The sequence below is a fragment of the Haematobia irritans genome, chromosome 4, assembly GCF_050003625.1.
Source record: "Haematobia irritans isolate KBUSLIRL chromosome 4, ASM5000362v1, whole genome shotgun sequence".
Lineage (NCBI taxonomy): Eukaryota > Metazoa > Arthropoda > Insecta > Diptera > Muscidae > Haematobia > Haematobia irritans.
Genome location: NC_134400.1, coordinates 151371913 through 151392718, shown reverse-complemented (window position 1 = coordinate 151392718; position 20806 = coordinate 151371913). Strand labels below are relative to the sequence as shown.

The 20806-nt window shown below is 36.0% G+C and overlaps 1 protein-coding gene across 1 annotated transcript in view; it reads left to right on the top strand.

Moving 5' to 3' along the window:
- Positions 1-2801: 2801 nt before the first annotated feature.
- Positions 2802-20806, top strand: part of LOC142235815 (uncharacterized) — a 43311-nt gene continuing 25306 nt past the window's right edge. The window contains exons 1-4 of the mRNA XM_075307072.1: positions 2802-2994; positions 3049-3505; positions 11176-11747; positions 11814-12153. Of these exons, the coding sequence (XP_075163187.1) occupies positions 2832-2994; positions 3049-3505; positions 11176-11747; positions 11814-12153 (1532 nt within the window). The 5' untranslated portion in view covers positions 2802-2831. The remainder of the gene's footprint in view (positions 2995-3048; positions 3506-11175; positions 11748-11813; positions 12154-20806) is intronic.

Below are 20806 nucleotides of genomic sequence, written 5' to 3'. Positions count from 1 at the left end.
AATTCTATAGAATATTTTGTCAAAATTTTATTGCTATAGAAAATTTTGTCAAAATTTTATTTCTATAGGAAATTTTGTCAAAATATTATTTCTATAGGATATTTTGTCAAAATGTTAATTCTATAGAATATTTTATCAAAATTTTATTTCTATTGAGAATATGTCAAGATTTTATTTCTATAGAAATTTTTCTCAAAATTTTATATTTGTAGAAAATTTTGTCAAAATTTTTAATTGTTAAAGTTTTATTTCTATAGAAAATTTTGCCAAAATTTTATTTTTATAGATTTTTTTTTCCAAAATTTTCTTTCTATAGAAAATTTTGTCAACATTTTATTTCTATAGAATAATCATTGGAGATGATCCAAGTTTGCACTACTTCCCGATCACAAATTGGGGATCCACAATAAAAAGAAACAAACAATTAAAAATAAAAATCCTCGCAATTTTCACTTCCATGGAAGTGAAAAAGTCAAACGGCACAGTTTCAAATCCCAGCGGCGATGAAATTTTTAATTTTATTTTTATTGTTTTTTTTTATACCCTCCACCATAGGATGGGGGGTATATTAACTTTGTCATTCCGTTTGTAACACATCGAAATATTGATCTAAGACCCCATAAAGTATATATATTCTGGGTCGTGGTGAAATTCTGAGTCGATCTGAGCATGTCCGTCCGTCCGTCTGTTGAAATCACGCTAACTTCCGAATGAAACAAGCTATCGACTTGAAACTTGGCACAAGTAGTTGTTATTGATGTAGGTCGGATGGTATTGCAAATGGGCCATATCGGCCCACTTTTACGTATAGCCCCCATATAAACGGATCCCCAAATTTGGCTTGCGAGGCCTCTAAGAGAAGCTAATTTCATCCGATCCTGCTGAAATTTGGTACATGGTGTTAGTATATGGTCTCTAACAACCATGCAAAAATTGGTTCACATCGGTCCATAATTATATATAGCCCCCATATAAACCGATCCCCCGATTTGGCTTGCGGAGCCTATAAGAGAAACAAATTTCATCCGATCCGGCTGAAATTCGGTACATGATGTTAGTATATGGTCTCTAATGACCATGCAAAAATTGGTCCATATCGGTCCATAATTATATATAGCCCCCTTATAAACCGATCACCAGATTTGACCTCCGGAGCCTCTAAGAGAAGCAAATTTTATCCGATCCGGCTGAAATTTGGTACATGATGTTAGTATATGGTCTCTAACAACCATGCAAAAATTGGTCCACATCGGTCCATAATTATATATAGCCCCCATATAAACCGATCCCCCGATTTGGCTTGCAGAGCCTCTAAGAGAAGCAAATTTTATCCGATCCGGCTGTCATTTGATACGTGGTCTAACAACCATGCAAAAATTGGTCCACATCGGTCCATAATTATATATAGCCCCCATATAAATTGATCACCAAATTTGGCTTGCAGAGCCTCTAAGAGAAACAAGTTTCATCCGATCCGGCTGAAATTTGGTACATGATGTTAGTATATGCTCTCTAATGACCATGCAAAAATTGGTCCATATCGGTCTATAATTATATATAGCCCCCATATAAACCGATCACCAGATTTGACCTCCGGAGCCTCTTGGAAGACCAAAATTCATCTGATTCAGTTGAAATTTGGTACGTGATGTTAATATATGTCCTCAAACACCCATGCAAAAATTGGTCGAAATCGGTCCATAATTATATGTATGCCCCATATAAACTGCTCCCCAGATTTGAGCTCCGGAGCATCTTGGAAGAGCAAAATTCTTCCCATTCGGTTGAAATTTGGTACGTGATGTTTGTAGATGGTATCCAACAACCATGTAGGGATTGGTTCCTATCAGTCCATAATTATATATAGGTCCCATATAAACCGATCGCCAGATTTGACCTCCGGTGCCTTTTGGAGAAGCAAAATTCATCCGATCTGGTTGAAAATTGGTACGTGGTGGTAGTATATGATATTTAACAACCATGCCAAAAGTGGTCCATATCAGTCCATAATCATTTATAGCCCCCATATAAACCGATCCCTAGATTTGGTTTTGGAGCCTCTTGGAGGAGCAAATTTCATCCGAGTGAGTTGAAATTTGTGGATGACAGCCTTTCGTAGAAGTTTCTACGCCATCCATGGTGGAGGGTACATAAGATTCGACCTGGCCGAACTTACGGCCGTATATACTTGTTTATTTATTGATTTCCAATTCTTTTTTGCGAAATTTAATTATCCGCACTTTCAAAGACTTGTCCAAAAGGACTGCATCGGATGTGGAAGAAAATCCAAAGGGGATCCCGGTATGCGCTTTAAAAGAAATATTTGTTGAACAACTTGGTAGTTGTTTCAGTATTGCCTGATGATGATATCACCCGTCAATCCCGTATTACTAATTTGCGCACCGAAATTTTTAAGTTTCAGAAAACTGGTTTTGGTTACGTTTTTGTTTATTGTTTTATTTTTTGTATTATTGTAAATTCGTATCCTCTGGGAAGAAATCAATGTTGGTCAACAATTTCATTCTGTATTTTAGTTAATGACTTAATCGAGCTTATTATTATTGCTATTATTTTGAACAACATTTTTATTTAATGGATACAAAGTGACTAAACTAAATTGAAGAATTTTTTCCTTCATTTTCAGGGAACTTTTTTGTGATTGTACGACTCGACCCACTCGTATATGCTTTCATTCTTTCCCAGATAATCGAAAATAGAATGTACAAAATTCAGATAATATTCCATTGTTTTCAGACCTCAAGAATTAATTGTGAACAAATAAAACAAAATATGCGATAATTTTTTAGTGTGTCAACAGCAACCACAACAAAATGTACTACATTGTGATCTTCATTATATTGGGCCTTTTGGCATGGGGCTATGTATTGCATGCCTCTAAGAAACCAATGCGAGATGCAGTTAAACTTCTAAATGGACCCTATTGTTTTCCTCTTTTAGGAGCTTTGCATATTGCCTATGGGCTAACTCCTCAAAGTGAATAAACGATGAATAAGTCCATAACATTTAATACAATCTTTTTCAATTTAGACATCTTCAAAAGAGTACCGCAATATCATAAGAAGTATGGAAAAATTTTTCGAATATGGGTTTTCAACCGGCTAGTTCTTTCATGTGCCGATGTAGAAATGAATGAACAAATTCTAAGCAGCCCCATTCCTTTGACAAAAAATCCCGTCTACAGAATTCTACGTCATTGGCTGGGTACAGGATTGTTATCAAGCGATGGAGCTAAATGGCATGCTCGTCGAAAAATTATCACTCCAGCATTTCATTTTAAGATCTTGGAGGAATTCATTGAGATTTTCAATCAACAGTCGGAAATTGCGGTCAATTGTTTGGCAAACGAGGCTGATGGAAGAAAAGCTTTCGATATTTACCCCTACGTGTGTTCAGCCACATTGGATATAATTGCGGAAACAGCCATGGGTACCAAAATCAACGCTCAGACAGATTCTTCGAATCAATATACCCGGGCTGTAGATGAGTAAGTATGAGTGATTATTATTTAAAATATATTTCAGCAATGCCGGATGGAAAGTGCCAACGAAATCAATCAATTTCTTAAACAAGTGTATTTTTATACCCTCCACCATAGGATGGGGGTATATTAACTTTGTCATATATAAAGTATATATATTCTGGGTCGTGGTGAAATTCTGAGTCGATCTGAGCATGTCGGTCCGTCTGTTGAAATCAGGCTAACTTCCGAACGAAACAAGCTATCGACTTGAAACTTCGTACAAGTAGTTGTTATTGATGTAGGTCGGATGGTATTGTAAATGGACCATATCGGTCCACTTTTACGTTAAGCCCCATATAAACCGACCCCCAAATTTGGCTTGCGATTGCTCTAAGAGAAGCAAATTTCATCCGATCCGGTTGAAATTCGGTACATGGTGTGAGTATATGGTCTCTAACCACCATGCAGGAATTGGTCCACATCGGTCCATAATTATATATAGCCCCCATATAAACCTATTCCCCGATTTGGCTTGCGGAGACTCTAAGAGAAGCAAATTTCATCCGATCCGGTTGAAATTTGGTATGTGGTTTTAGCAACTATGCAAAAATTGGTCCAGATCGGTTAATAATTATATATAGCCCCATATAAACCGATCCCCATATTTGAACTCCGGAGCTTCTTGGAAGACCAAAATTCATCTGATTCAGTTGAAATTTGGTACGTGATGTTAGTATATGGTATCCAACAACTATGCAGGAATTGGTTCATATCAGTCCATAATTATATATAGCCCCCATATAAATCGATCCCCAGATTTGACCTCCGGTGTCTTTTGGAGAAGCAAAATTCATCCGATCTGGTTGAAATTTGGTACGTGATGGTAGTATATTATATTTAACAGCAATGCCAAAAGTGGTCCATATCAGTCCATCATATATAGCACCCATATAAACCGATCCCGAGATTTGGTTTTGGAGCCTCTTGGAGTAGCAAGTTTCATCCGAGTCAGTTGAAATTTGGTACATTGTGCTAGTATGTGGCCGTTAACAACCATGCTTAACTAGGTCCATATCGGTCTATAGTTATATAGCCCTCAGATAAATCGATCCCCAATCACACAAAAATTGGTCCATATCAAGTTCATAATTGTATATAGCCCCCATATAAGCGACCCCCATATTTCAATTCTGGCTCTCTACCACGTATGGACTAACTCACAATTTAGAAAACGATGTTAAGAAGTTTTAAGATACCACAACCCAATTAATTCGATTGTCGATGACAGTCTTTCGTAGAAGTTTCTACGCAATCCATGGTGGAGGGTACATAAGATTCGGCCTGGCCAAATTTACGGCCGTACATACTTGTTTTGTTTCAAATGGGTTAAAAACAGATTAAGAATTAATAAAATGGTACAAATTATTAAAATTTTGCAAAAAAAAAATGCTAAATACTTTCTAGAAAAATTGCGAATTTTTGCAAATATTTGATGTTAAACATTCCAGACATGCGTTAAATGCATTAAAAATCATAAAAAAAATAAAAATTATTTATTTGTCAAAATATCACAAAATATCCTAATTCTCATCCAAAACACCGAATTGGGATCACACCTTTAGAAGTGATGCGAATTCAGTTCAACGGCTGTTGAAATGGTGCACACTTTTTTTCACTACTTTTTTGGCGACGCTTTTTTTGCTGGGGTGTAATTTTAACTTTTGTTTCAAACACTTCCGGAAAACAGAGTAAGAATTTATAAAATGGGACAAATTATTCAAATTTTGTCTATATCTAAATCCATTTAGAAAAATTGCGAATTTTTGAAAATATTTGAGGTCAAACGTTTCAGACATGCCTTAGAATGCATTAAAACTCATAAAAAATTATTTATTTGCCAAAATATCACAAAATGTTTTAATTAACATCCAAAGCACTGAATTCAGATCACACCATACAAAGTGATTCAAATTCAATGCAACGGCTGTTCATATGGTGGCCCTATGACAAGCCCGTGTTAAATTCATCGCTTCTGCGCCAATTTTGCACCACTTCCGGATAAAAAAAAACAAATTTTTTTCACAACTTTTTTGGCGACGCTTTTTATACCCTAAGCCACATAGTGGTCAGGGTATAATAGGTTTGATCGGCCAAAAAATGTGCCTACCAGAAATATTGATTTTAGACCCCATAAAATATATACCGATCGACTCAGAATCACCTCCTGAGTCGATCTAGCGCTTGGTGTCCGTCCGTCCGTCCGTCCGTCCGTCTGTCCATGTATTTGTTGTTCACAGGATTCCGGTCGCAATTATTAACCGATTTTGATGAAACTTGGTACAGGGAGTTTTTTGGGCACCAGGACGAACGCTATTGAATTTGGAAGGAATCGGATCAAATTTAGATATAGCTCCCATATATATGTATGGCTCGATTTCGACAAATGGGGTCACGTTGCGCGTTTTTTCAAACGGATCGTCACCAAATTTGGCAAGAGATAGTCTTTTCCATCGCCCTTCAAGTCTGCAAAATTTCATCCAAATCGGTTCAGATTTAGATATAGCTCTCATATATATGTATCGCACGATTTTCCCAAATTTGGCCACAAAACCTTTATTTATCAACCGATCTTACTCAAAGTTGGCTAAATATAATCTTCTATAGCACTTACTATATGTGCAAAAAATCATCGAAATCGGTTCAGATTTAGCTATAGCTCCCATATATATGTACCGCCCGATTTTTCTAAATTTGGCCATAAAACTCTTATTTATCAACCGATCTTACCCAAATTTGGCTAAATCCAGTCCTCTATAGTACTTACTATATGTGCAAAATTTCATCGAAATCTGTTCAGATGTAGATATAGCTCCCATATATGTATCACCCGATTTTGAAAAATTCACCCCTAATAACCTTATGTTTGACCATACAGTCCACATTTCTTAACCGATCTTACTCAAATCTTGCACAAGGTAAACTTTTGTGGTATTAATCAAACCCGCAAAATATTATGCAAATTGGTTCAGATTTAGATATAGCTTCCATATATATGCATCGCTCCATTTTCCCAAATTTGGCCATAGTACTCTAATTTATTAACCAATGTTACTCAAATTTCAAATTTTTATGTACTAGCCGATCGTACTAATACGTACTTGTAGCTCTTACATAAGAATATTGCTCGATTTTTACACATTTGTATTTATTACCCACACTAATTTAACGATTTTCTCTTTTTTATACCCTGCGCCACACTGTGGAACAGGGTATTATAAGTTAGTGCATATGTTTGTGACACCCAGAAGGAGACGAGATAGACACATGGTGTCTTTGGCAATAATGCTCAGGGTGGGTCCCTGAGTCGATATAACCATGTCCGTCTGTCTGTCCGTCCGTCCGTCCGTCCGTCTGTCTGTGAACACATTTTTGTGATCAAAGTCTAGGTCGCAATTTAAGTCCAATCGCCTTCAAATTTGGCACATGTTCCTAATTTGTGTCAGAATAGAACCCTATTGATTTTGGAAGAAATCGGTTCAGCTTTAGATATAGCTCCCATATATATCTTTCGCCCGATATGCACTAATATGGACCCAGCAGCCAGAGTTTTATACCGATTTGCTTGGAATTTTGTACAAACATAACACTTAGTCGTATAGTCAATTGTGCAAAATTTGATTGAAATCGGTTCAGATTTAGATATAACTCCCATATATATCTTTCGCCCGATATTGACTAATATGGTCCTAAAAGCCAGAGTTTTGGCCCAATTTGATTGAAATTTTGCACGGGGAGTAGATACGGCATTGCAGCTATGCGTGCCAAATTTGGTTGAAATCGATTCAGATTTAGATATAGCTCCCATATATATCTTTCGCCCGATATGCACTTATATGGACCCAGAAGCCAGAGTTTTATCCCGATTAGCTTGAAATTTTGCACAAGGAGTACAATTGGTAGTGTAGTCATGTGTGCCAAATTTGATTGAAATCGGTTCAAATTTATTTCATATATATTTTTCGCCCGATGTGGACTTATATGGCCACAGATGCCAGAGTTTTGGCCCAATTTGGTTGAAATTTGCACTAGGAGTACAATTAAAAATATAGTCATGTGTGGCAAATTTGATTGAAATCGGTTCAGATTTAGATATAGCTCCCATATATATGTTTTTCTGATTTCGACAAAAATTGTCCAAATACCAACATTTGCCTTGTTAAATCGCCACTGCTTAGTCGAAAAGTTGTAAAACTGACTCTAATTTTCCTAAACTTCTAATACATATATATCGAGCGATAAATCATAAATAAACTTTTGCGAAATTTCCTTAAAATTGCTTCAGATTTAAATGTTTCCCATATTTGTACCCTTCACCACTACTGTGGTACAGGGTATAATAAGTTTGTGCATTTGTATGTAACGCCAAGAAATAATAATCATAGACCCATCTTTTAGTATACCGATCGGCTTAGAATTAAACTCTGAGTCGATTTAGCGATGTCTGTCTGTCTGTCTGTCTGTCTGTCTGTCTGTCTGTCCGTCTGTCTGTATATGTAATTCGGGTCAAATACAATCGCTATTGATTTTGGAAACATCGGTTCAGATTTATATATAGTTGCCATATATATTTATCACTGATTTGATCATAATTCACATAAATAAACTTTTGCGAAATTTCCTTAAAATTGCTTCAGATTTAAATGTTTCCCATATTTACTGTGGTACAGGTTATAATAAGTTTGTGCATTTGTATGTAACGCCAAGAAATAATAATCATAGACCCATCTTTTAGTATACCGATCGGCTTAGAATTAAACTCTGAGTCGATTTAGCGATGTCTGTCTGTCTGTCTGTCTGTCTGTCTGTCTGTCTGTCTGTCCGTCTGTCTGTATATGTAATTCGGGTCAAATACAATCGCTATTGATTTTGGAAACATCGGTTCAGATTTATATATAGTTGCCATATATATTTATCACTGATTTGATCATAATTCACGTATTTATGAACCGATCTTCTTCAAATTTCGTACATCTGAATGTTTTGTCGGTCACGTAAAACCTGCAAAACATCAGCTAAATCGGTTCAGATTTAGATATAGCTCCCATATATATCTTTCGTCCGATTTGCACTTATATGGCTTCAAAAGCCATAATTTTGCCCTGATTTGATTTAAAATTTGCACAAAGTGTACGTTTTGTAATATGGTTAACTGTGCCAAATTTGGTTGAAATCGGTTCAGATTTAGATATAGCTTCCATATATACCTTTCGTCCGATTTGGACTTATATGGCTTCAAAAACCAGAATTTTACCCTGATTTGCTTCAAACTTAGCACAAGGAGTACGTTTAATAATATTGTTAACTGTGCCAAATTTGATTAAAATCGGTTCAGATTTAGATATAGCTCCCATATATATCTTTCGTCCGATTTGCACTTATATGGCTTCAAAAGCCAGAATTTTGCTCTGATTTGATTCAAAATTTGCACAAAGTGTACGTTTAATAATATGGTTAACTGTGCCAAATTTGGTTGAAATCGGTTCAGATTTAGATATGGCTCCCATATATACCTTTCGTCCGATTTGAACTTATATGGCCCCAAAGGCCAGAATTTTACCCTGATTTGCTTCAAATTTTGCAAAAGAAGTGCGTTTAATAGTATGGTTAACTGTGCCAAATTTGTTTGAACTCGGTTCAGATATTTCGTCCGATTTGCACAAAAGCCAGAGTTGAAGCCTGATTTGCTTCAAATCTTGTAAATATACGCCAGAGTTGAGTAGAATGTTTCATATTTTAGACCCATTTTCAATGGGAGTTTCCTTCAGTTGACTTGATAGTTTCCACAGAGAATATATTTAATATGCTTTTTGATCTAATTGGTTCAGATTTCGTAGTCATATTTCACACTGTAATACCACACTTTCCTTTATCTCGAATACGTATTTCTCGCTCGATAAATCGTAAATATTATTTCGTACAATTGCATTAAAATTGCGCTAGCTTTATATTTCCCATATTTTGTAACTAACATTGTGTTTCATCCCAGGGTGCTAGCCGATTTAAATTTTAATTCTAGAGATTTTATAGAAGTATAAAAAATTGTATCCATATTGTATATAAATTATATAAATATTTCTAATAAAAACCTTCATAATAACTCCCAACAAATTTGAAGGAGCTGAAATGGTAACACAAATTTTTGGTCTACATAGTGGTGAAGGGTATAATATAGTCGGCCCCGCCCGACTTTAGACTTTACTTACTTGTTTAATAATGGGCTCAATATTAGTGGCATACTAGCTCCGTAGGCGCAATAACAACACAGCCAGTATTGCTAGAAGTAGGGGAAATTCCCTATATGTAGGGTTTTTCTAATATTTAGCGTCTTGTAGGGACGTAGGGCCACAATGTAGGACATTTTCACTCAACACAATTTGTAATAATTTTTACATTTTGGTGGCTCTAGAGGAGGAAATTAGAAGCCGACAAGGCTTGATCTTTAACAATGTGTGGTAAACTTTATTCCAGTAGAGAATTTTGTCAACATTTTATTTCTATAGAACATTTTGTCAAAATTGTATTTCTATAGAAATTTTTTTCAAAATATTATTTCTATAAAATTTTTTCTCAAAATTTTATCTCTGTGGAATTTTTTCTCAAAATTTTATTTCTATAGAATTTATTGTCAAAATTTTATTTCTATAGAAAAATTTCTCACAAAAATTTGTTTATAGAAACTTTTTTCAAAATTTTATTTTTATAGAGATTTAACAAAAAAGATTACTATTTTGGGTAGAATTCTACCAACTGTGGCAACCGTGGTGGTAATACAAATTTATATTCTAAGTTATATACGTTGCATATTCATGTTTTAAGATAATAAAGAACCATTTTTGTTTTGTAAAATTTGTTTAAATTTAACGAAAAATATAGTAGGGAAAATTGTTTGGGAATGTATGGGAAAGTAGGGAACTTTTTTTGTCCTTGTAGGGTAAACCGAACATTTACCCTGGCAACACTGACTATGAGCTATAGTCAGATTGATACAAAGCACCCATAAACATGTACCCCTTAATTTTCTTAAATATGCAAATGTGGTTTTTCTCCCATACCTATATCAATGTTACCCCACAAATGCTTATGTTTACTAATTCAGTAAGGGTGGTTTAGGGTATGATATAGTCGGCCCCGCCCGACTTTCTACTTTACTTACTGGTTTATTTATGATAAATAACTCAACGGTTGTCTCTAAACTTTTTTATTTGCTTTTAAAGAAAACTTTGCTTGCCTGAAATTTCGTTCCTCGGAAAGGAAAACTCTTCGCTCTCTACAGATTTAAGTCTAGATATGTCCCTAAAAAATTTTAATTTTAAAGAAGCTGCATCGGTGGCACGGAATCAATACCGAAATCCTCAAGGGAAGGTCTTTTGGATCCATGTTTTGAGTGTAGGAGCAAAGGAACTCGAATTAATGATAACTGAGTCAACTATTATCTCTAATATTTTTTCAATATCCGGCAAAAAGAAAATTTTTTAGTCTCAAAAGAAAATTTAGATTGTCTAAAATGTCGTTGCTCAGAAAAGAAAAATTATCTTTCAGTGTTCGTAAAGTTTATTCTAAACCCCTATTCCCTTAGAGTATAAATGCATATTTCCTGAATGATGATAATTTATTCGTTTTGGTTTGTTTTACAGAATGACGAAAATTATGTCTTGGCGTTTTCTTCGTTATCACATTCACAACGACGTAGTCTTTGCCATTCTTCATCCTTTCAAAAGTTTGCGTGTAATGAAATGCCTTCGAATTATGTACGAGTTTACCAATGGCGTTATAAGAGAGAGACGTGAAACGTTAAAGAGAAATTTATCTGAGGTTCGGATATCGGACATTGATCCGGAGATTAACAATGATGTGGGAGTAAAAAGAAAAATGGCTTTGTTGGATGTATTGCTGCAATCCCAGATCAATGATCAACCCTTATCGGATGAAGATATACGAGAAGAAGTGGAAACGTTTATGTTTGAGGGACATGATACCACAGCTACTTCTCTAGCCTTTACATTGTATATTCTGGCTAGATCTCCTCGGGTCCAAAAGAAACTATTGGCTGAAATAGAGCAGGTCTATGGTTATGAAACCAATACGGCGTGTACTATGGCCAATTTAAATGAAATGAAATATCTGGATTGTGTAATAAAGGAGTCATTACGCTTATATCCCCCGGCTCCAATAATCGGAAGAATGTTTACAGAAGACTTTCATTATAGTAATATAAGGGAATCACTTTGATTTGTGGTTTTAAAAGCTACTAAAATATTTCACATTTTTTTAGAACATTCCATTTATGGTGAGGGAGTCATACCAGCCGGTACAGAAATGGTTTTTAATCTCTTTGCAATGGGATCCAGCAGCCATCTATTCGAGAATCCATCGGAGTTTTTACCCGAACGTCATGAGGAATTAAATGATCCGAAAAAGGTTTTCCACTATATACCATTTAGTGCAGGTCCCCGAAATTGTATTGGACAAAAATTCGCCCAGCTCGAATTGAAAGTTGTTCTGATTCATATTCTTCGTGCTTATGAATTGCTTCCACTGGGAATGGCTATAGAAGAAGCACATGGTATAGTATTACGTTCTACAACCGGTATGCAATTAGGTATTAAGAAAAGGTGTTAATTTTTTTTTTTTAAGGGGTAAAAACAAATCTTTAAAACAAATCTATAATCTTGCAATCATAATCACACAATAGAACAAATGCAATAAACTATTTTTAAATATTTTCAGTTAAAAGGTTGATTGAAGTACTCTAATAAAACATTAACTGATACAGTTAACTTTTTAATTAAATTAAAAAATAAAGTCGGTTAAGAAAATGATTGAAAAATTTAATGTTAAAACATTAATTATCTAGTTCTGGAAGATTCGCGGGGTTTTTCGTTTATTACTTTTCCCCGTTTCATTTGTTATTTAGCTACCAAAAATTATGTTTAAGTTGAAAAGTTGTGATATGTAACTGAACTCTTAAAATGTAACTATTAAATTATTGTGTAAAGTGAATTTATTCAAACAATAAATATAATATAACGATTAATTATCTATATTAACATTTTAAATAAATTTCCAAATTATAACATAATTGACAATTTTGTCTCAAGTACAAAGAAAAATCCAAATAGACACAAAGAAACACAAAACGTTGGGAAAACCCGTATGGCAAATGTTGTTATTTTCTTGCATGTTTTTATACAGTCCATCATAGGATGGGGTCATCCTAACACATCCAAATATTGCTCTAAGACCCCATCAAGTACATATATTCTGGGTCGTGGTGAAATTCTGAGTCGATCTGAGCATGTCCGTCCGTCCGTCTGTTGAAATCACGCAAACTTCCGCACGAAACAAGCTATCGACTTGAAACTTGGTACAAGTAGTTGCTATTGATGTAGGTCGGACGGAATTGCAAATGGGCCATGTCAGTCCACTTTTACGTATAGCCCCCATATAAACGGACCATCAAATTTGGCTTGCGAATCCTCTAAGAGAAGCAAATTTCATCCGATCCGGCTGAAATTTGATATATGGTGTCACCATATGATCTCTAACAACCATGCAAAAATTGGTCCACATCGATCCTTAATTATATATAGCCCCCATATAAACCGATCCCCCGATTTGGCTTGCGTAGCCTCTAAGAGAAGCAAATTTCATCTGAAGTTTGGTACATGGTGTTACATCGGTCCATAATTATATATAGCCCCCATATAAACCGATCACCAGATTTGACCTTCGGGGTCTTGGAAGACCAAAATTTATCTGATTCAGTTGAAATTTGGAACGTGGGGTTAATATATGGCCTCAAATACCCATGCAAAAATCGGTCGAAATCGGTCCATAATTATATATAGCCCCCATACAAACAAATCCCCAGATTTGACCTCCGGAGCCCCTTGGAAGAGCAAAATCCATCCAATTCGGTTGAAATTTGGTATGTGATGTTAATATATGGTATCCAACAACCATGCAGGAATTGGTTCATATCAGTCCATAATTATATATAGCCCCCATATAAACCGATCCCCAGATTTGACCTCCGGTACCTTTTGGAGAAGCAAAATTCATCCGATCTGATTCAAATTTGGTACGTGGTGGTAGTATATAATATTTAACAACCATGCAGGAATTGGTTCATATCAGTCCGTAATCATATATAGCCCCAATATAAACCCATCCCGAGATTTAGTTTTGGAGCCTCTTGGAGGAGGAAAATTCATCCGAGTCAGCTGAAATTTGGTACATTGGGCTAGTATATGGCCGTTAACAACCATGCCTAACTAGGTCCATATCGGTCTATAGTTATATATAGCCCTCAGATAATTCGATCCCCAATCACACAAAAATTGGTCCATATCAAGTTCATAATTGTATAGCCCCCATATAAGCGACCTCCATATTTCAATTCTGGATCTCTACGTACCGTGCAAAAGTCCATGTCGATTCGTAATTATTTGTAGACTTACCTATACATAATTTTTTATCTAATATATACCACGTATGGACTAACTCACAATTTAGAAAACGATGTTAAGAAGTTTTAAGATACCACAACCCAAGTAATTCGATTGTGGATGACAATCTTTCGTAGAAGTTTCTACACAATCCATGGTGGAGGGTACATAAGATACGGCCTGGCCGAACTTACGGCCGTATATACTTGTTATAATATAAAACATAAAAAGTATATACGGCCGTAAGTTCGGCCAGGCCGAATCTTATGTACCCTCCAATTTTGGAAAATATTATGGACACCGCCATATATATCTTTCGTCCGATTTAGACTCATATTACCACAGAGGCCAAAGTTTACTACCGATTTATGCGAAATTTTGCATAGAGAGTAGAATTGACATTCTACCAATGCTTGGTAAATTTCATTGAAATCGGTTTAGATTTAAATATAGGTCCCACATATATCTTTCGTCCGATTTGCACTTATATGGCCTCAAAAGCTAGAGTTTTGCCCTGATTTGGTTCAATTTTTCCACAAAAAGTACGTGTAGCAGTATTGGCAAGTGTGCCAAATTTGGCTGAAATCGGTTCAGAGTTAGATATAGCTCCCATATATATCATTACACTCAAATGACCACGGGGCCAGAGTTATACTCCAATTTACGTGAACTTTTTTAGAGATGGCAGAATTATTATTCTAACTATGCATGTCAGATCAATATAGCTCCCATATATATGTACACCAGAATTGGAAAATTATTGTAGACTATTTCATATTTTAGACCCATTTTTAATGGGTATTTCCTCCAACTGACTGGATAGTTTCCACAGAGAATATATTTAATGTGATATTTAAGTGTGTCAAGTTTGATCTAAATAATTTGGTTCAGATTTAGATAAAGCCTCCATATATTCGTTTTTTTTTTCGGTTTATACAAATATGGCCAAAATTCCCACACTTTACACAAAATTCTGTGATGATTTCCCCATATCTTAGTCATATCCTATACACTGTAATGCCAGACTTTCCACAGAACGGTTGAGTTTTAAATAAGGCTCCAAGTCGCCCGACTTGACCAAATAATATATCACAACCCACACTTGACCACATATCTTGGCGAGATCGAACCAATATCCTTGTAAAATCGCCACTGATGAGTAGCAAAAATTGTGAATATTACTAAAATTGTCCTATATCTCGAATACATATGTATCGCCTTATAAATCATAAATGCTCTTTTGTACAATTGCATTAAAATTTCTCTCGCTTCATATGTCCCATATTTTTATACCCTGCGCCACACTGTGGAACAAGGTATTATAAGTTAGTGCATATGTTTGCAACACCCAGAAGGAGACGAGATAGACACATGGTGTCTTTGGCAAAAATGGTCAGGGTGGGCTCCTGAGTCGATATAGCCATGTCCATCTGTCCGTGAACACATTTTTGTAATAAAAGTCTAGGTCGCAGTTTTAGTCCAATCGAATTCAAATTTGGCACAAGTATGTGTTTTGACTCAGAACAGAACCCTATTGATTTTGGTAGAAATCGGTTCAGATTTAGATATAGCTCATATATATATTTCGCCCGATATGCACTTATATGGCCCCAAAAGCCAGAGTTGTACCCTAATTTGCTTAAAATTTTGCACAAGAAGAACAATTAGTACTATAGTCAAGTGTGCCAAATTTTATTGAAATCGGTTTAGATTTAGATATAGCTCCCATATATATCTTTCGACCAATATGGAGTAATACGGTCTCAGAAGCCAGAGTTTTACCCCAATTTGGTTGAAATTTTGCACTAGGAGTACAATTAATAGTGAAGTCAAGTGTGCCAAATTTTATTGAAATCGGTTCAGATTTACATATAGCTCCCCGATTTACACTCATATGACCACAGTGGCCAATCTTTTACTCCAATTTAATTGAAATTTTGCACAGGGAGTAGAATTAGCATTGTAGCTATGCGTGCCAAATTTGGTTGAAATCGGTTCAGATTTAGATATATCTCCCATATATAGCTTTCGCCCGATTTACACTCATATGACCACAGGGGCCAAATTTTATACCCTTCACCACTACTGTGGTACAGGGTATAAATTTGTGCATTTGTATGTAACGCCAAGAAATAGTGGTCATAGTCCCATCTTTTAGTATACCGATCGGCTTAGAATTAAATTCTGAGTCGATTTAGTCGCAATTTAAGTCGGATCGTCCTCAAATTTGGCATAGGGCCGTTTTTTGGGACAGAGACAATCGCTATTGGTTTTGGAAAAAATCGGTTCAGATTTAGATATAGCTGCCATATATATTTATCCCCGATTTGGTCATAGTTAGCGTGTTTCACAACCGATTTTCTTGAAATAGCGTATATCCAAATATTTTATGAATCTCGAAAATCTTGCTAAATATCAGCCAAATCGGTTCAGAGTTAGATATAGCTCCCATATATATCTTTCGTGCGATTTAGACTCATATGACCACAGAGGCCAAAGTTTAGTACCGATCTTCGTGAAATTTGCACAGAGGGTAGAAATGATATTCTACCAATGCTTGGTAAATTTGATTGAAATCGGTTCAGATTTAGATATAGCTACCATATATATCTTTCGTCCGATTTGTACTTATATGGACACAAAAGCCGGAGTTTTGCCGTGATTTGCTTCAAATTTTGCACAAGGGGTTCGTTTAATAGTATCGTTAAGTGTGTCAAATTTTGTTAAAATCGGTTCAGATTTAGATATAGCTCACATATATATCTTTCGCCCGATTTGGACTTATATGGTCTCAAAAGCCCGAGTTTTGCCCTGACTTACTTCAAATTTTGCACAAACGGTACTTTTAACGATACTATTGTATGCGCCAAATATGGTCAAAATCGATTCAGATTTAGATATAGCTCCCATATATATCTTTCGTCCGATTTGAACTTATATGGCCTCAAAATCCAGGGTTTTGCTGTGATTTGCTTCAAATCTCGCACAAGGTGTACGTTTAGTAGTATCGCTAATTGTGCAAAATTTGGTTGAAATCGGTTCAGATTTAGATATGACTCCCATATATATCTTCTGTCCAATTTGCACTCATATGACCAGGGGGGCCAAAGTTATACTCCCATTTACGTGAAATTTCGCATAGATAGAAGAATTATTATTCTAACTATACATGTCAAATTTAGTCAAAATCGGTTCAGATTATATATAGCTCCCATATATACGTACACCAGAGTTGGGGAAATGTGGTAGACTGTTACACATTTTAGACCCATTTTTAATGGAAGTTTCCTCCAATTAAGCGTTAGCCGATTTAAATTTTAATTCTAAAGATTTTGTAGAAGTAAAAAAATTTTCTCCTTTATATATCTTCCAGCAAATGTGAAGTAGTTGAGATGGTAACACAAATTTTGGCCTACATAGGGGTGAAGGGTATAATATAGTCGGCCCCGCCCGACTTTAGACTTTCCTTACTTGTTTTGTTACTAACATTGTGTTCCACCCTAGTGCATTAGCCGACTTAAATTTTGAGTCTATAGATTTTGTAGAAGTCTATCAAATTCTGGCCAGATCGAGTGATATTTAAATGTGTGTATTCGAGGCAAACCTTTATATATAGCCCCCAACACATTTGGATGTGATATGGAATCGAAAATTTATATCTACAAAGTGGTGCAGGGTATAATATAGTCAGCCCCGCCCGACTTTAGACTTTCCTTACTTGTTATACCCTTCACCACTACTGTGGTGCAGGGTATAATAAGTTTGTGCATTTGTATGTAACGCCAAGAAGGAAAAGTCTGAGACCCATCGTTTAGTATACCGATCGTCTTAGAATTAAATTCTGAGTCGATTTAGCGATGTCCGTCTGTCCGTCTGTCTGTCTGTCCGTCTGTCTGTCTGTTGGTGTATTTTTGTGTGCAAAGTACAGCTCGCAGTTTTAGTCCGATTGTCCCAAAATTTGGTATAGGGCCCTGTTTCGGCTCAAAGGCGATCCCTATTGATATTGGAAAAAATCGGTTCAGATTTAGATATAGCTGCCATATATATTTTTACCGATCTGGTCATAATTGGCGTGTATATCAACCGATCTTCCTCAAGTTCCTTATATCCGAATATTTTATGAGTCTCGAAAAACTTGCAAAATATCAGCCAAATCGGTTCAGATTTAGATATAGCTCCCATATATAGCTTTCGCCCGATTTACACTCATATGACCATAGAGGCCAATTTTTTGCTACGATTTAATTGAAATTTTGCACAGGGAGTAGAATTAGCATTGTAGCTATGCGTGCCAAAATTGGTTGAAATCGGTTCAGATTTAGATATATCTCCCATATATAGCTTTCGCCCGATTTACACTCATATGACCACAGAGGCCAATTTTTAACTCCGATTTAGTTGAAATTTTGCACAGGGAGTAGAATTAGCATTGTAGATATGCGTGCCAAATTTGGCGGACATCGGTTCAGATTTAGATATAGCTCCCATATATATGTTTTTCTGATTTCGACAAAAATGGTCAAAATACCAACATTTTCCTTGTTAAATCGCCACTGCTTAGTCGAAAAGTTGTAAAAATGACTCTAATTTTCCTAAACTTCTATTGCATATATATCGAGCGATAAATCATAAATAAACTTTTGCGAAGTTTCCTTAAAATTGCTTCAGATTTAAATGTGTCCCATATTTTTTTACTAAAATTGTGTTCCACCCTAGTGCATTAGCCAACATAAATTTTGAGTCTATAGATTTTGTAAAAGTCTATCAAATTCTGTCCAGGTCAAGTGATATTTAAATGTATGTATTTGGGACAAACCTTTATATATATGATATGGTATCGAAAATTTAGATCTACAAAGTGGTGCAGGGTATAATATAGTCGGCCCCGCCCGACTTTAGACTTTCCTTACTTGTTATACCCATCACCATAAAATGGTGACGGGGGTATAATAAGTTTGTCATTCCGTTTGTAACACATCGAAATATCGATTTCCGACTATATAAAGTATATATATTCTTGATCAGGGAGAAATTCTAAGACGATATAAGCATGTCCGTCTGTCCGTCTGTCTGTCTGTCTGTCTGTCTGTCTGTTGTAATCACGCTACAGCCTTCAATAATGGCCCTATCGTCCCCAAATTTGGCACAGATTAGTTTTTTGTTTGCAGGCAGGTCAAGTTCGAAGATGGGCTATATCGGTCCAAGTTTTGATATAGTCCCCATATAAAACGACCTCCCGATTTGGGGTCTTGGGCCTATAAAAACCGTAGTTTTTATCAGATTTGCCTCAAATTGGAAATCCAGAGGTATTTTTGGACCATGAAGAGGTGTGTCGAAAATGGTCCGTATCGGTCCATGTTTTGGTATAGCCCCCATATAGACCGATCTCCCGATTTTGCTTCTTAGGCGTCTAGAAACAGTATTTTCTATCCGATTTGTCTGAAATTGAAAATCTAGAGGTATTTTAGGACCATAAGAAGGTGTGTCGAAAATGGTCCGTATCGGTCCATGTTTTGATATAGCCCCCATATAGACCGATCTACCGATTTTGCTTCTTGGGCGTCTAGAAACTATATTTACCATCCCATTTAACTCAAATTGGAAATCTAGAGGTATTTTGGGACCATAAAGAGATGTCTCGAAAATGGTCCGTATCGGTCCATGTTTTGGTATAGCCCCAATATAGACCGATCTCCCGATTTTGCTTCTTAGGCGTCTAGAAACAGTATTTTCTAGCCGATTTGTCTGAAATTGAAAATCTAGAGGTATTTTAGGACCATAAGGAGGTGTGTCGAAGATGGTCCGTATCGGTCCATGTTTTGGTATAGCCCCCATATAGACCGATCTCCCGATTTTGCTTCTTGCGCGTCTAGAAACAGTATTTTCTATCCGATTTGTATGAAATTGAAAATCTAGAGGTATTTTGGGATCATAAAGAGGTGAGTCGAAAATGGTCCGTATCGGTCCATGTTTTGATATAGCCCCATATAAACCAACCTTCCGATTTGGAGTCTTGGGCCTATAAAAACCGTAGTTTTTATCCAATTTGCTGAAATTGGAAATATAGAGGTATTTGAGGACCATAAAAAGGTGTGCCGAAAATGGTGCCCATCGGTCCATGTTTTGGTATAGCCCCCATATAGACCGATATCCCGATTTTGCTTCTAGGGCTTCTAGAAACTATATTTACCATCCGATTTGCCTGAAATTGGAAATCTAGAGGTATTTGAGGACCATAAAAAGGTGTGCCGAAAATGGTGCTCATCGGTCCATGTTTTGATATAGCCCCCATAGAGACTGATCTCCCGATTTTGCTTCTTGGGCTTCTAGAAACTATATTTTCTATCCAATTTTCCTGAAATTGAAAATCTACAGTTTTTTTGGAACCATAAAAAGGTGTGCCGAAAATGGTGCCTATTGGTCAATTTTTTGGTATAGCCCCCATATAGACCGATCTCCCGATTTGCTTTGCCTGAATTTCTTGACCTTCTATAAACTGTATTTATTACCCGATTTGCCTGAAATTCGAAATCTAGAGGTATTTTTAGACAACAAATAAGTGTGCCGAAATTTAGGTATATCGGTCCATTTTTTGGTATAACCCTCATATAGACTGATCTCTCGATTTTTAATTCTTGGGCGTCTAGAGACTATGTTTTCTAGCCGCTTTGTTTGAAATTCTAGAGGTATTTTAAGATAACAAATACGTGAGTAGCAAATGGTACCCACTACGACGAAGAGTTTTCAAAGAAAACTATCATATTTGATTCATGGTGGTGGGTATTTAAAATTCGGCCCGGCCGAATTTACTGCTGTA